The 17,740-nt window shown below is 41.0% G+C and overlaps 1 protein-coding gene across 3 annotated transcripts in view; it reads right to left on the reverse strand.

Annotated features, from left to right (window-relative positions):
* Positions 1-946: 946 nt before the first annotated feature.
* Positions 947-17,740, reverse strand: part of VPS13C (vacuolar protein sorting 13 homolog C) — an 87,479-nt gene continuing 70,685 nt past the window's right edge. For 2 of the 3 annotated variants that reach the window (XM_071568580.1, XM_071568579.1), the window contains 10 exons: positions 17,365-17,478; positions 17,037-17,112; positions 16,303-16,466; positions 15,048-15,093; positions 13,913-14,036; positions 13,112-13,226; positions 7,558-7,649; positions 5,886-6,009; positions 5,555-5,641; positions 947-2,710 (listed from right to left, as the gene is read on the reverse strand). In XM_071568580.1, coding sequence (XP_071424681.1) covers positions 2,612-2,710; positions 5,555-5,641; positions 5,886-6,009; positions 7,558-7,649; positions 13,112-13,226; positions 13,913-14,036; positions 15,048-15,093; positions 16,303-16,466; positions 17,037-17,112; positions 17,365-17,478 — 1,041 coding nt within the window. In that variant the 3' untranslated portion in view covers positions 947-2,611. Of the gene's footprint in view, positions 2,711-5,554; positions 5,642-5,885; positions 6,010-7,557; positions 7,650-9,617; positions 12,317-13,111; positions 13,227-13,912; positions 14,037-15,047; positions 15,094-16,302; positions 16,467-17,036; positions 17,113-17,364; positions 17,479-17,740 lie in introns of those variants that run through there. The other variant, XM_071568581.1, reaches the window with a different exon arrangement.

A 17,740-nucleotide genomic window follows, 5' to 3' on the forward strand; every position in this document is an offset into this window, starting at 1 on the left:
TGCACTCCCAAAAGGAACACTGCACTCCCAAAAGGAACACTGCACTCCAAAGGAGCACTGCACTTCCAAAAGGAACACTGCACTCCCAAAGGAGCACTGCACTCCCAAAAAGAGCACTGCACTCCCAAAAAGAGCACTGCACTCCCAAAAAGAGCACTGCACTCCCAAAAAGGAACACTGCACTCCCAAAAGGAGCACTGCACTCCAAAAGGAGCACTGCACTCCAAAAGGAGCACTGCACTCCAAAAGGAGCACTGCACTTCCAAAGGAACACTGCACTTCCAAAGGAGCACTGCACTCCAAAAGGAGCACTGCACTTCCAAAGGAGCACTGCACTTCCAAAAGAACACTGCACTCCAAAAGGAGCACTGCACTTCCAAAAGAACACTGCACTCCCAAAGGAGCACTGCACTCCCAAAGGAGCACTGCACTTACAAAAGAACACTGCACTCCCAAAAGAACACTGCACTCCCAAAAGGAACACTGCACTCCCAAAAGGAACACTGCACTCCCAAAAGGAACACTGCACTCCCAAAAGGAACACTGCACTCCCAAAAGGAACACTGCACTCCCAAAGGAGCACTGATGCTTCTTCACAGGGATTGACTTCACAATTCAAGGCAGCAAGTTTACCAAAGCAAAAGAGGAATTCTGTAACTCAATCAGGCAGAAGGCTGGAGTCAGAAATGTGTCTTCAGAACTGCTTGAGGCTTTGATGCTTCACCAAAAAATAAGCACCTGGTACCATCCAGACATGCACAGATTGCAGTGAGATGTATTTCCAAGTATGAGAGGTCAGAAGACAAGCTGCAAGGAATGCTGGGCTGTACACAGCTCTTCTGCACTGCACTGGCACTCCAACTATTTTGCAGTGCCAGTGACATGTGGGAAACCAACAACATTTAACACACTTTAGAAACAACAACACTTCATGTCATAACACAAATACTTGCATATAAAAATTTATTGTCTTTCTTTTAAACATGGCCTTGAAATACATCCAACCCAGACAGGTTATTTATTTAATGTTTGAGCAGAGCTTTGTGGGAAACAGGTGATAGCACAGCATTAAAGGCTGTACCACATTTCCCCCATGTGGTAAATTGAATTAATAGCCATGTGTATCCAACAGCAATAAAATCATGCCTGCAATGCTCTCTGCAAGTTCTGTGTTTGGCAGTTTACAAATGTCTTCAGCTTTCTTATTTTGGTGAGCTCAGAGGTACATGTTAAAAGTGCATTTATAGATCTACCAGCCCTTAAGTATAAAGAGAGTTTGAAAATCCAGGCCTGGTTCTCCTGTTTGCTCCACTTACAGAATAGACCTATGCAAAAATATTGCAATTTTTATTCATCAAGTTCATATATATAGCTATTATCTAGTACAAAATTAAATTTAAAAACCAGAAATTATTCTTCCCAAATGAAGTAAAAAAGAATAAATTTTCATGAGTAAGTATTCAAAAGGACACTGATTATCTTATTCAAGAGCCAGAGACTGACAGCAAAAATTCTTAGTTCACTGATCACTAAATTGAAAATCTCTTGACTCAGTTATGTTTGTGCCTCGTGTTAAGAATGGAACTGGTGTCAATGAACCTTGTGGGATTATTCACACCACTGGGAACCAGGCACATACTTTGTGTCTAAAAATGCTGTGCAGTGAATGCTACCAGTGCTCAAGAAGAGACACTGCCACAAACATGTTGTGTCAGAAGTGAGTTTGAACTTAATGAGATGGCATTCTTCCAGTGGGTGACTATCCACTGAAATATGGAAAAGGTAATTACTTTGATTCAAGCTTGTGACATCCACTGCTAAACCCAGTGTGCTGTTCCTCCTGGAGGAGTCTTTAAGCTACACTGATACAACCAAAACCATCTACATGCACATGACAGGTGAAGAATAATTTCCATTTTTAAAGTGCTTATTTTCACTTACAGTGTGACATTCCCAAGGAAGCATTTCCAGACAAGAGTCTATTTCTTTCATATATACTTATTCTTATGTTGCTCCAGTGCAGAATTTGCTAATACTAAACAGACAGGGATGAAAGTACAGTAGCTAAATTATGTATACTTCTTTCTTGATTTAAGAATGCTGCCTAAAACAGAAGGATTTTTTAATTAGCTTCAGTCACTAACAGAAGTACTTCATTTTGCAAAACACTACAACCACAAGTACTACAACCTGTCTGTAAACCATAAACTTACAGTGCAAATAAGATAACCACTTTATTACAGAATCCTTTCCACTGACATAAAAAAGGGCAGAAAATAAAATTTCAGAGTGGGAACACATTTTATCAAAAATTGTAATTTTACAGCTTAAATGTGCATTTTAGAATAGTGAAATCCCTTGTTTCCCACAGAGGTATAACTTCTGAAACTGAACTGTTAATGGCAACTTAAATGTGTATTTTAGAATAATGAAATCCTTTGTTTCCCACAGAGGCATCACTTCTGAAACTGAAGTGTTAATGGCTGTCAAGTTTGAAAGGAGACCTCAGGCATTTTATCTTTGCTTTTGGCCCAACGTTTCCATGTCGCTTCTAATCAATTTAGGGAGAAAGTTGCATACCCAAGGTCAGACCCAACAATTCCTGTCCTTCTCAGGACGTTTGTGGCCTCTTCAGCTGCAGTGATGCTCGTTTCACCAGCCTCTGCTGTGTCCTTGTGGCCAGGGCCTCCTGAATGGCACAGCAAACCCACTGCAAAACAGCACAGGGAAAGACAAAAAAAATTAAACACACCACCTGCAATTTTGTTCCATAAGATGCTGCTAAAACATGGCTCATTTCAACACACACTAATTCAAACCTTCATACACAGAGGCTGGTTTAAGTTTCTGAGTCACATGCATAGTATCCAACCCAGAGAAAGCTCCAGTGATATTGTCAATCCACACTCTGAATTTTCTAGTGACATTAGTACTATTCCATGAGGTAAACATTACTCAAACAGCACCACAAGACAAGTGATGTCCTTTCACACAGATACACAAATGATATTTCCTATATCCTTGTGCTCTGGAGGCTTCCCAAGTCAGGGCATTAAAGCATCAGGCCAGTCCAGTGAGCCCACTGGGAGCTGCAGCCTGTCCCAGTAACACCCACACTGGGAACCAGCAGCCACATTGCAACAGTCCCTTCAGCTAAGGCAGATCCACTAACACACACCTGAGGGTGCATTCCCTCTGTCTTTGCTGAATATTCAATATATGGGATCAAATGGCCTAAACAAACACACTGCTCAGGACTGCACTGCACTGGATCCAGTAACTGGCACTTCAGCTCCTGACATGCTCTGCTCCTGTTACACATTATTTTTAGCAGAAGTTTGAATGCCACAAGAATAAGGTCTTTTGAGGAAAATATAGTATTAGATCAATTTAACCAATTATTTTTTACTTCAGAGCCTACAACTATTACTCTCAGTCTGAGCTAAAGAGCTCCAGAAGAGCCAAATTGGTTTACATTATCATTATCTGTAAATGTAAGAGAATCATTCACAGCAATTAAAAGAAGCTATAAATGACAGCAGGCACTTTTGATAATATTTACAAAGAAAAACACTCTCAAATTGGGTAGTTAGCTGAACTCCAGACAGGGATGAATTTTAAAAAAAGCCTAACAGTAATTCTAAAATTGGAAACCACTTAACTGAACAAAGTGGTGCAACAAACCCAGTAATTTTTATTTAATTCCTGAACACAATCTAATAGTTAAAAAACCATGTCCCAACTGCCTAACATTCAACATATTGTGCATTATGCATAAAATGTATATATACATAATATTAACATATCTCTAGGGTGAGAAAATCAATGTCAGTGTAACATGTGTAAAGGCCTGGGGGGAACCCAAACCAAACCATGCCCTGGGGTAGCTCAGATGGTCACTGATGTCACCTGAGTAATTCCACCATTCCATGAAAGCTGAACTGTTGGAAAAGCTTGTGAGGGCTTTTGTTAATCCATGACTTCAACAAAAGTAAAACTCATTTCTACAGCAATGAATATGCAAGAATAAGTTGAGCTGCAGGGACAAATAACTTGCATCAGGGCTGGTCAGAGGATTTCACACTTTTATGGATCTCTGATAACTCATGGAGGCTGGGAAAAGATTCAGAGGACTGAAGAAGGACAAACACAAAACCTTGGTCTGTTCTGGGGAAGGGAGACAGAACAAGAAGCTACAGAGAGCTTTAACCTGATGTTGAAGACATTTGTTTCACGTGCATACAAAGGGCACTCCCCAGAGAAGGGACAGTTATTTCTGATCACATTCTTCCTATCAAATTGTCACAGTGTTACAAATGGCATCGAGTTAAAAATGCAGATGCAAGACCAAGGGTAATACTGATCAAGTGAAGAAACAAAAATCCACAGAGGGTAAATGGGTAGTGTTGCAGTTGAGAACAGAAAAATCAATGTAGAGATACCAACACAAACAGTGGTAAAGGAAAGTGCAGTCAGGAAATAACACCAAAAAAGGTAATTAAACTCAAGGAAGTGCCACTCTAGTGTGGCTCTGTACAGTGTGTTCTGTACAATGCCCAGCTTTGGCCAGGTCACTGAGACACAGACACACTAAAGGGCCTAAATTAGTTAACTCCAAGTGGGATTTGGATGACACATTGTAAGAAGCTGAAGGAACTTTTTCAGACAAGACACAGTAAAGAAATAACAGAGTCTTCCAGCAGATAAAGGGCCTCAAAATTATGGCAATCTTTTTCTTCCCCAGTCTAATCCATTCTTTTAGAAGGCTTGATCAATTTGATAGCAGCAATTTGACCCTGATTCTGATTCCAGCTGCTGACCTGCCATGTAGTGGAGCTACAATTTCAATTGTGCTGTGAAGACACTGTGGATCTAATTGATTGAACTTCTGGGATCAGGGAGAACTCCCCCTCTCCCATCACCTGATACAACACTGCAGTAGGACACAGGGTTTCCTGGCTAAATCCTGGGGTTTATATAAATGTACAGAGCAGCCTGTATGAGTTACCTACGAGATCCAACACCCTCAGAACAAGAGCTCATGTACCACACCAGCCTCCCCAGCACCAACAGGAACAAATATTCAGGATAAATGGTAGAAAAAACAGGAGTGGGGAGGGAGGAATCTAAGTAGGCTTTTTCATACAAGGTCCATTTACTGACTTAGCCCACTGATCTTGGAATAATGAGGATGCAGCAGAAGGTATTTTGAATCCTAGAGACTACAGGGAATCTAATACAGCCTAGTACTTTAGACATTGCAAACATTTTCCTTTCATGAGTTTTAATATACAAAATCCAAGACTATGCAACTCCAACCTTAAATTATTATTGCATAAACTCCCTTGAATGCTTTGGACTATCCTGCCTCATCGTTTTCCTGGTTTAACTCATTTTCCCACATGAAACCATGAGAAAGGGTCCTCAGGCACAGCAACCCATTCTATAACAGGTCTCTGAACATTGCCATCTTTTTCACATGCTGAGTTTCAACAACTGTTAACAATATCATAAGGAAAGAAGAAGAATGGGAAAAGAAAAAAAAAGAATATACCCTTGCTGTAGTTTCGTCCCAAAGCTGAACTGTCTTTACACATTCATGACCTGTACTGTCCTTTCTTTGGAACATCTTTTGATCCTGCTGCAGAGGGGAACAAAAAGGTGCTTCAGATGACTCACAAAACAAGAACGCACACTCTGATACTTAGAGGGCTTGAATGTCAACTTAGGGTTAGATTTCAGCATGGTCTCTGCCCAACCCCACTCATACTTTCAAGAAATTTTATAGAGATTCTGTCATATCTTAGTTAGAAATTAGACCCATAAATAAGAGAATGTTTGGATCCTCAGTGTGAAAAAGAAGGAAGCTGATGTGCTTTTCTTACCCAAACAGTTAATTTTAAAATATTTGCTTCATAGGAGGGGCAGTGTGTGAACTCTTCAAATAAGTGATCCCACTCTGTTGTTAAATGGCCTAAGATTTCCACTTCTTTCACATATATCACTCTCCTGTTCAGAAGAAAAAAGAAGTTAACACTCAGTTTCTGCCTGGGCCTAGAACTCTGCTGGAAAAGCAAACCAAAATGAAAACATTTGTTTAAGAAGGCATTTGCTACAATGGTTAAAAGTATCCACTAACAGTGGACCTGTATTTCCTTAACATATTCTGAGACAATCACTCAGTCTTTAAAACTCACAGATGATCTACAATATCACAGAGCATGAGCAGCCCAACTTAACCAGAACACACCCAGACCCCCAAATATTTTACTAGAATTGGACACCAGGTTGTTGGTTCCATCAGCCCCTCCCAGCCAGGCTGTATCAGAGGGAGGCAGCCAAACAGCTCCCACCAGCTGCACAGGGACACGGCTGCTCCAGGGCTGGCAGCTCTCACTGGGTGCTTGAGCTGCTCACTGGCCCTTCAGCACTTCAGAGCTCCACTGTGAGCACAGCAGGGCCAGGCCAGGAGACAGCTCTGACTGCAGTTCAGCTACAACCTCTGTGCACGTGGAGAGGAATGAGGAGAAGGAGAGAAGTGCAGTTCCTCAGGAGGGGCAGGCACTGATCTCTGCTCTGTGGGACCAGGGACAGCACCCAGGGAATGGCTGGAGCTGTGCCAGGGCAGGGTCAGGTTGGATCTCAGGAAAAGGCTCTTCCCCCAGAGGGTGGTGGGCACTGACCAGGCTCCCCAGGGCAGTGGGCACAGCCCTGAGGCTGCCAGAGCTCCAGGGGTGTTTGGATGATGCTCTGGGGCACAGGGAATGACTCCTGGGGATGGGCCCGGGCAGGGCTGAGGGTTGGACTGGATGGTCCTTGTGAATCTTTTCCAACTCTGTATATTCTGTGATTTATCTGGAGGTGCAAATAACTAAATCCCCCAGTTATCATTCACTGAGACTGCTCAAAGCTTGTCCAGCTGCAGCAGGAACTTTGAGGTGTCCTTATAACACAAACATGGGGGTGCCTCCATGGTCTTACTGTGGATGAGCCCATCTCACACACTCGGGGAAAGTGGGAATTGGTGGCATATGGGATGGGGAGATCATAATCCTTTTCCATCATCCAAATGTACTTAGAAAGTTTTGAGTCCTCAAGCTGAGTAGCCAAGACTGGTGACATCCTGAACTCTAAAAATTGCCTAATGAGTTAAATACTCATTTTCATGCTGCTACAAAATTTAAGATTTCATTTAGAATATCCTGTAACCAGCAAAATTGTAAACATGGACATTATCAAACCACTGACTTGACTGTTAACATCACAAGATAATTTGCAAAATTAAAAACAGAAAGAAAAGGATATTTTTGCCTCCAGTATATGAAAAGATCACTGATATCAGAGGGAACTGTCTTCCCAAATTAGTATTCAGCACTGACATCATAACCAGATTACATTTTCCACAAAGGAAACAAAATAAAATATTTTTAAACCCAAGAAAAAATAGCTAAGGGAAGTACATATGCAGAGAATAGCAATCTGTTTCAACTCAGCCAGATGTCTGATCCCCAAGCAGAAACCATGCCAAGCCCTTAGAAAGCCTTCAAATCTTCATACCTATTGGTAACAATAAGGTTTGCTCTCCTGCCTCTTGGAAGTGCACAGTGGCATCGATACATCTCTTTTTCCAGCTTCCTGATGTGTAATTTCTGAAACAGAAAGAGAAATAATTTGGGGGTTGTACAAAGAAAATTCAAAGTGGTGTCTTCAGTTCCAAAGCCTTTCAAAAAGGTTCAGTGAACCAGTTCTTTAAAGGCAGGCTGTGAGTCTGAGTCACTGAAAGGTCTGATCCCTTCCACTCCAAGGTGGAACACTGACACTGCAGTATCAGACTGTTTCTTCAGCTTTAATTCCCTTTTGTGCTAATAATTGTTTAGTAACATTCATTCTGCTACACCCCAAACTGCAGACTTGATTCAAAAGGGAAAGTCCTGCAACAGCACCTTTAAAAGGAGGCAGCACATGAGCCAGACCCTTAGAAAGAAATTATCATGATACAAATTCTCAATGCACCTCAAGACCAGGTTCTGAAGCACTGGCCAGATGTGCCTATTCAACATCCCAGCTACGAAGGCAGATGAAAGTTAAATTACTCCTCATGTTTTGGTAAGGCAACTACCACTCAAGTGACAAACTGACTCCACACAGAGGTTTGAAATGAAGTACTGAAGTGCTCCCAGGATTTTTTCAGCATGCTGTTGAACTGAAGTGAAACGTTTCTGAGCACATCACCAGGTCTACAACAGTCCATCAACAACACAGACCAGCACAGAAGTCTCAGCCATCCCAACATCAAACTCACAATAACGCTATTAAAGGCAACAAGATCACAGGGTGACACATGAACGTATTTGTGGGAAAGGAATACACATGAAAACATCATGTAGAAAAAGAGAAAATTATGAAATTAGTAATAATAAAACCCAACATCAAAGTGAGTAGGAGAAGAAATTTGTGCCAACTGCTGGTTCTCCTCATATGCAAAATGTCTTTACAAAATACACATTCCACTTGTAAATAATGTTTAATTAGTAAAAATTAGCAAGATAGTTATATAGGCATAATGTCAGTGCATGTTAGCTTTGTACCCTGTAAGTCAACACAAAAACCTTTTTTTATCATGCAGTCTGTTCTCCTGGAAAATGTGCAGCTCCTGTGCAGGAAGAGGAGGACACAGAGGGAAGAAGGCTGGATGCAGAGGGCAGGCACTCCAGATGAACATTTAGCAACTGGATGCCCTGAACTGGGGCTAGGAAGATGACTCCCTGTATGTTTTACAGCTCTGACTGTGCAATTCAGCCTCTGGGTAACAGTAAATTCCTCAAGTTGTTTCTGACAAACTACAAAGAATGAACTGAAGAGGAAGGACTAAAAATTCAGTGTGTTTTTAGTTATTTCTTGCAAATATAAATTTCCTTCTCTATTTCCACAGGTGGACACATAAAACTGGTTAAGATGACAAAAAAACCTCCATTCCATATTTATCCATTTATAATCAACCATTCAAGCTAAGAAGACTCTAGCTTAAGTAATCAAAATTGAAAGATCAGCTTACATAAAAATCAATTAAAAGAGAGTTCAGCATTTATTCACATGTGCATTTTATTTTCATACAAGTTCAACAAATGTCTCAAAGCATCATCATACATCACAAACGACCCCAAAAACCCTTTAAGTCCAAAAGTGGATGAATATTCAAGAGCTGAAATCAACAGCATAGTGTTTTCCTGGACTTGCTCTCCAGTGATGTGATGTTTTCACATACAGTTTAATTCAGCATTTTTCAGCAACCAAAACCACAGGATTGACATCTTCTATAAAAAAATATCCCTTTCTGACCATCTTAAAAATTTCTGCAACTGTACAGCATACAGGAAAGGACAAATGCCAGCAAGACTGCTCATCTCAAAGAGTCTTCAATACATTAGAAGAAAGATGGCAGGGTACGACTAAAACGAAAATAAGGACTCACATTTTATACCTGAACCATAAGTGTTTCAAAAACAAGTAACAAATTTAAGCAACAGAACTCCCACCACACTGTCAAGACTGCAACTCAAAGGTTGCAATCCATATTCTAAAGCCTTTTGTTGAACAAGAAGAAATTAGACATGCCACATATTTAAACAGATTTATTCATAAGCATGTTTCTCTAGTCAAACTCAAAGCCTGTTTCTCATCATCCCTTCAGAGACAATCCTGGTAGTATTTTTAGGTTTTCCATGCAATATGTTACCCAAGGAAGAGTTCCCTCTGAGGGCTGTGCCTGCAGGATGCAGCATTTCCCAGAGATATTCCCAATGCACCTGAGAGATGAGATGCCAGCACAATGGTGGTGCCATGATGGAAAAAAAAGGGGGTTGCACTTGATGTAAATCACTCCATGATCTGCACACTCTTAAAATTCAGACATCTTTATCAAAAGCTGTTCTTTTTAAGGCAGACTAGAGCACTTTGAAGAAGTTAAGTCATTCTTATTTTCCCTGGAAGTGAAAGGAGCAGTGCAGATTTACCCAGCGCCAGAAATAGAATGTGCAGTTCCCAGCATAGCCTGTGCTCTCTGCCACACAACAGCCTCACCACCCTGCCTCAATTATTCATGAGGTGTTCTGCATTCTTTATAAAGCTCCATGCTTTAGCTGGGAAAGGAAACAAAGTCCTGCCATGGGCACTGAATAATGGATGATGCCTCGTGTCAGCCCTGCAGAGCTGGGGGGGCACAGCCTCCTCCCACAGCCAGGCAGGCACCTGCCAAGCCAAAGGGCCTTCATCTCCCATGCCAGCACATCTCAGCTGCAAGCACTCCTCAGACAGGGACTAGGATCCAGGAGAACTTATTCCTTGGAAAACAATTGTCCCAGAGCTTGCCCTCTGAGTTGCCCAGCTGGGCATTTCTGTTTGCCCTGCACAGTGTCCTGCTCACACTGCACAGCCACAGGCACGGCCTGCAAGGGGCCAGGTCTGACCTGCCAGGTCCTGAGTGCCCAGGGCACATCCCCACACAGCCCATACACACCAGATCCAGCTCTCCTGGGAACAGGAACTGTGGAAGCAACTTTACACAAGTGAACCCACCTACTCCATCTGGCTCCTGTCCTCATTTTGCACCGAAAAACTCTCAAGTGGAAAAAAGTCACTTGTCTTTTAAGATGCTCCTCCCAAGACAAGCTCAATGTCTGTATTTCATACACATGTAATTAAGGGAAACATTTTTCATACTATCACTGGATTGAGGCATCTATTCCTTAAGGTAACCTTCCAAGGTTTCAACCTTGTAAGCATGTTTAATGTAATATGTCTAAGGGGACATAGCCATTAAATGTAGTTAAAATAGATGAGAGGGTGGGGATTCTGGTTAAACTACTTGTAACACAGGATCCAAAAAGCAAACAGCACTTGGACCTATTGTGATTAAATTTGTAAATGCATATAAAACTGAGTTCCTGACTCATCTTCCCCATTAAATATCCTATTTTCTCTAACAACACGGTTCCCTCTTGCTTCTAATTTGGACTAGAAAACAAAACCTTTCCAACACTGACCTCTGGTATAATAATCAAAATCAGTTAATTAAAAAAAAAATCTATATTCAATTAAGTGACTTCTTGAGAGAAACAAACTATATTTAGTGAACTCTACAGAGGCTTCACTCCTGGTTAGTATACAATTCCAATCTGCACCATTTAGAGCTAAGAAAAATATAAATACTAGATGTGCAGGAACTGCATAAGATCCAGGCTCCAGTGTTACTCGTGTCACCTTTCCCTTTTTGCTAGATGTAAAAAAATAAAACCTCAAAAAGAAAAACTGTGACCTGCTTAGTATATCACAACTTACTTTCACTTAATCAGCTAAAAAAATTCACTAAATGTCTTTTTAAACAATTTGAAATTGCCCACTACATTCCAAAAAGGCATTGGCTGCAGAGATGTTTCTGTTCAACATTTTTTCCCATAGGATAGGCAAAAAATTTGCTCTGACAACAGCTTGTTAAGCTTAGCTTGCTGATTTCTAGGATGCTGTATTAGTAATGAAATTTATGGCATCACTTAATTTAGAAACAGAGACACATATATATATTTATATACGTGTGTGTGTGCATGTAAATTCCTGTTAACAGCTGAAAGTTTACACTTTTCTAATTATGTTGAACAGCAAAGCCCCAGAAGATTCTGTGAATGAAACCCAGAGTGCACTAAGCTGGCTGCAGGTTTTAATTGAGAAAGATTCCTAAAGAAGCAGGAACAGGAACTCCAAGGCATAGTGGCTCAGAGGGTGTGTAGCTGACAGGCCATGGCATGGCACAGAAACCACAGAGAGGAGTTGTCTCAGCATTTCTATGGAAACAGCATTTCTACATCGTGGAATTATAAGCACTTTCACAGAATTGAATTCCAGTCAGTCTCACTGTTTTACATTTTGCTCCAAATGCTGCTTTCCCCCTCAGTGCACAGCCCTATAAACATGAACTCAGGATCTAACCCACCATGAGTTTCTTTTCCAAGTGCCTTCTGTTGTTGCCATTCATAGGGAGCAAGCATCCTTAGAAAAACAAATACACAGGAAACAAACCCTCCCTGTCTCTCCCATCTTACTCACTCCTCTCACTGAAGATGGTTATTCAGTTTGTTTTCTTAGCCTGCACAACATGAAACACTGTTTTATTCAACTGCTACACAGACAGGATATGAATGAAGGGGAGAGGACATGTTAGATGCAATCATGCCCTTAATCTAAATGCTTAAGGCAGATAAAAGACCATGACAGAAATAGAGAAGAAATATGGAAAATGTTTACTCCACTAGTCCAGTTCTTGCTGCGTGTGCCAGGAGAGAAGGAGAAAGAAAAGAAACATTAGAATGGGAAATAAAGATTAAAAGACCATCTAGAATCAAGCAGTAAATACGTAAGTTTTAGTCTTAATATGTTAATGGAGACAGTTATTTTACTCATTTTAGTAACAGAATAAGCATATTAAGGTAAGTTTTAAGAACATGAAGTCTGACATAGAAATTAATGAGATTCTGACTATCTAGGATTGAAAACTAATGTTATTCCTCCTCCATATGGTAGCCACTTCCATATGAGAAAGGAGGCTAAATGTCCACACAGCCTGTAGCTATGACAGATTGCTATTCTGAACATAAGGAAAACCCAAAACGTGGTATTTTGAGAATTCATGCAGTTTTTTCAACTGCTGATACGACCAAACAATTCAAGCTCTATTAATCTTTTTTAAAAGTTGCTTAGTTTGTAAACCAACCTCAACTTTGCTATTAAGTCAAAAATTAGCACTGGGTATCAGAATGTTTTTGTTTCCAGATATTCAAATCTTAATCCTAATAATTCTTCATCCTACTACCTCCTTTCAGAGCATGAGACAAGTGATTACAGACCATAAAACAGCAAGGCTGCAGTTTCCTTTCTGCACTCAGCTTACCCCAGGCCCTGGGCCTTCTCTGCTGTCAGGTTTGCCTTATGGAATAGGCTGGGGTACATTTTCCCTCCAGTTAATGACTGCTACAGCTCCCTGGCATCTGGTTTACAGCTTAACCCTTATGGAACCCTGCAGGGTAGAGAACCTGAGCTGTATTTCCAGGGGGAGACATACCTCAAAGAGCTCATAGCCCTCAGCCTCCACCCTGTTGTAGGGCCGGATGATTCCGTCTTCCCGGATGAGCCGCGGGGGACGGAGGTTGGACACTTCCTCAGTGGACTCTGCTGCCCTGCCAGGGACAGTGTAACAACATCCTGGTAAGCTTCCTGCAAAATTCTGAGTTTCACCAATATATCCCTTGCCACAAATCCCACTGACACATCCTGGGTACCCTCCAGATGCAAAGACACGCTGCTAATGATAAATCCAAAGTAGCATTAGCTGATTAAACAGCCACAGAATAAGCTGGAGAAGTTTACTCACAACTGCAGATAAACTTGAGAACCCCCAGTAAATTATTAAACACTCTATCCAAAGGTCCCCTTTAAACACAAAGAGCTCCTGTTAACCAAATTTCTAACTGGAGAGTTTTACTCTGAAAATTTCAGTGGTCTGATTTTTCACAGTAAGTTTAAATGGCATTTAGGTATTTGCACTAAGCAGAGTACACAAACCTACCTCAAAACCAACATGTACACAAGATCTTTCAACTACTTTCTCATCAGGTGAGGGCATGAAAGGACAAAATTGATTAGTTATTGTCTACCTGAACTACAACACTGCAAGATTTACTCTGAAGCAGCAATTTCCAGATCATTATAGAACACGTTCATTAAGGCCAGCAGACATTTCCCAAGCCCACATATCATCCTGCATGTTGTGTCTAACACAAATCACTGTGTGGCACTGCTGGACCTCTCTCCCAGCTGGCACCCAGCACAGGGCAGTGCTTCAGCCCTGCCCTTGCCACAGTACCTTTGGATGCCCTGGAAGGTGCTGCTCGCCATGTCCACGATGCCGCCGGTCGGCCGGGCCACCACGCCCACCAGCCCCTTCCCAATGCCTTTGAAGAATCCAGCTGCACCTTCTTTCTTAGCCCCTTGGGAAGAAAGGGAACAGAAACAGTGTGCATGACCTGCTTAAAGACATTGACCACAGAATGAAACCATTACTGCTCCACAAGTGTTCTGTATTGGAAACAGCCCACAGCTATTGATTCCATACAATCCTCTTGTGCAAAAGGTTGCCCATGGAAAGTCTCACTTTGCTTCTTGGTCTGTTCAGACACATCACTGTTCACTTGACACTTTATCAGTCCCCACAGGCAGCAGAGCTGAGATGTTAACAAGATTCCCCTGCTCACATTTGCAGTCTGGACTTTAGGCCAATAGATCAGTTTTTACAGGCTGGCAGCAATAACAAAATACTCTGAAGACACTCAGATGGACAAAAGTAATGGAAGTCAACTATTTCTATTTGAACATTACATGTGTGTGGTGCTACAGAATGGTGGAGGAGCCAAAAGAGTGAGTAGAAAGCATGTGTGCTCATCCACCAATGAGACAAGGATTACACTCCAAAGTATCACCCAAAAGCTGTAAAGTACAACACAGTAACAACTGACTCTCAACATTGAAATCTCTGTGACTTGCAGATTAATGAGGCATTTTTGTCCTGGGTATTTTTCATCACCTATCACACTGATGAAGCAATAAGAACAAATACTGATGTCAGGCACAAAACCCTATTTGCTTTCTAGTACTCCTCCAAACTTTGGAGTCCCCAACCACTTTTTCAGTTGATGATTTTTAATTCATTACTTTTAGTTTCTTTATTCTGGCTTTAAACAATAAATTGGGTACTATAGCAGGCCTAAGAAAATACATCACAAGGACAAACCATTTCTTAACTCATACAAAGGTTGAAAGGTGGTAAGCCAATAATAAACATATTTGAGGTAGTAATAATATAAGTTCACATTTGCATCAGAAATACAAATCTTTCTATGCCTTAGCATCACTACATTTAGATGGCTATTTCTTAAAATCACAAAAGAACTGTGAAGCATTGAGAAACCATCTAAGCAGTGCAGTAAAGCCCCAGTGCTTACCTTCTACTGGTTTAGTGATTATGCCTGTCACACCTCCAACAACACCCTAAAACAAAGAAGATAACAAAGGTCCCACTTAGCAACTGGAATGCTCTAAGTTCAGCTGGGCAACCAGTTGCCTCACATCCTTCATTTTAAAACTTTAGTTACATTAAAATTTAGTATCAGAAAAACTGTTTGGCAGGGGGTTTGGTTTTGTTTCTTTCCTTTATATTCTTAAGAAAATTATAACTGAGGGTAAGTAGAGAGGGGAAAAATCTGAACCAGCTGAAGAAACATTTATGTTGGCAGGACTAATAAATCTGCTGTACAGTAATCACCAGTCTTGCAACAATTAAGTAATTATTTCCCTTTGACTACTAACAGGGAGCTGCCAGAACTCCCAGCCATGAGTAAGTGATACCAATTAGGGAAAGGTAAATTAACAGCAAATAACTCTCTACAAGACTTTAAAGGTCAAGTTGTTTAAAGACGCTAAGGCAGAAGAATGAAAATGCCCTGAGGTAACTTCCAGTATTTCAGCAAACAGTATGAGAATCAACTCCACAATATTTACTACTTAATAATTACTTAGAAATACATTTACTGTTTTTATTTTGAATGGAGAGTGATGGAAATTATTAGAAGACTTAATTTGCAGTCATGTAATAGAGATCTCTCAGTCACTGTTTTTCTCACAGAGAGAAAGATGTGATCTTTCAGCAACCCAAAAGGGTTCCCCGTTTCAGATTATCAAAAATACAGGGGTTGCACAGCTTCTATTCCAGAAATAAATATCTCCATCCTAATGTAACTTACTTTTATACATATTTTATGTTTCCATTCCTTAAAGTCAAGACAACTTAGGCAGTTTTTGTGAGACCTGAGCATCAAGAAAGTAATTTGTACTATGAAGCAAAGCTCACAATTCACAGTCAACTGACTTGAATGACAGAATTGACTGCAAGGCCAAGTAAGGGCCCAGTCACTTTACCTAACACACTGGTTGAACATGAGCCATTATTGGTTTATTTATATAATTCACAGGAGAAATTGGTGTTAATCCCTACATTTTCCCTTTTCAATTCCTCAGGCTGAGCAGAGCCATGAGTTCAGCTGAGGCACCACTCTGAGTCTCCTCTAAACCACTGCCTGTTTGCCTCTCCTGCTCAGTCCATGAAATGACAAAGAAAAGGAGGCATCAGACCTCCTGGCATGTATTTTTGCAGCCTGGATTCCAGGCTGGCACATGACACACTCCTCCCTGAATTCATACCCGTAACAAGCCTTTTCCTCCTTTGGCCAGGCTCTCCCCAAAGTCCTTTGGCTGCCGCCCCATCTCCTCTCTCCTTTTCTGCTGGAATTCTTCATCCAGAGTTATAGCAGCCAGGCCTTTTCCAACAGTGCCAGTGATCCTGGACACCACCCCTGCTGCACCACCTGAGGGAAGGGGGCAGAAAGCAGAAGCTGCTGTTCTTTCACAGCTTAACAACAGACAACACACAAGAAGCCAAGAATTCCCAAATTCCCTTCACAGCCAGCTCAGATAGGAGGAATGGACACAGAGCAAACACCACAGGTTGTCCAGGAGAAGCCTCCAGAATCTGCTCTGATATCCACACACTCAGCAAAAGGGAACTTTTACACCACTTCACTGCATATTATACAGCATATTGGATAGAACAGTATTTCCTCTAATTCCTGTAAGACTCAGCTCAATACAAATCTAAGGGAATTGCAGCAGTAGCTGGTCTTAAGAACACTTCTCAGGCTTCTGCAGACATTTTAGGACCATTAAAATCATGTTTCTTATTCATCCACAGCATTTTATTGATTCAGTATTTCTCAGTTTGGTTGCTCAGTCTCCACAGGAGACATTTAGATGGTCTCAGGTAAATGAGGTATGAAGGATCTGTGTCACAAATACTGACAACAGTGTGACAAACTCAAACACTCATCAGTAGAACACCACCTGGTTATTTATCAAAACAGTAACAATATAACACATACCCACTGTGTGGCCAAGAAGACTTCTAACACCAATTACAAAGCCTTCAGCAAATTCTTCAGGTCCTTGAACAGCACCCTAAAAATGAGGTTTATTATGAATAGCACAAGACCATACATTGATGCATTTGTTCCAAGCACAACTAGCAATTCCTTTGCATTGATGCAATAAGGCCACCTGGGTATGTTATTTCTTTAAAATTAATGTTAAAGAATTACTGCTTTCCTACCTGATCAGGGTGTGGAGTCCAGTGACAACAAAACAACAACTCTACCAGTATATTCCATCAGCCTACTATAAATACACACTTAAAGAGTCAGGCAGTCATACCTGGAATGGCTCATAAAAGAAAGCTTCAACTCCCTCAGACAAGCCTCTGATTAGGCCAAACGGATTGCCAAGAACATCTAATCCAAGTACAAGGACATACATCTGCTTCAGGAACTAAATAAGAGAGGGAGGGAAAAAGCAAAAACCAAAAGCAATGTTATGAGTCAGAACCTGAGGCTGGTACATTTTCTAATTTACTACCCAAGGGCAGTGTTGGAATACACAACTAAGTATCCCTACTAGAATGAAGATAGGCTTAGACAAATTATATACAATCTGTAGAGATAACTAATTGATACTATTACAGAAAAAAGACAAAAATAAAAAAGACTAGAAGGAATCAATTAAAAATTTGTAAAACACATTTTCAGGACAC

Source organism: Pithys albifrons, chromosome 13 (assembly GCF_047495875.1).
Source record: "Pithys albifrons albifrons isolate INPA30051 chromosome 13, PitAlb_v1, whole genome shotgun sequence".
Taxonomy (NCBI): domain Eukaryota; kingdom Metazoa; phylum Chordata; class Aves; order Passeriformes; family Thamnophilidae; genus Pithys; species Pithys albifrons.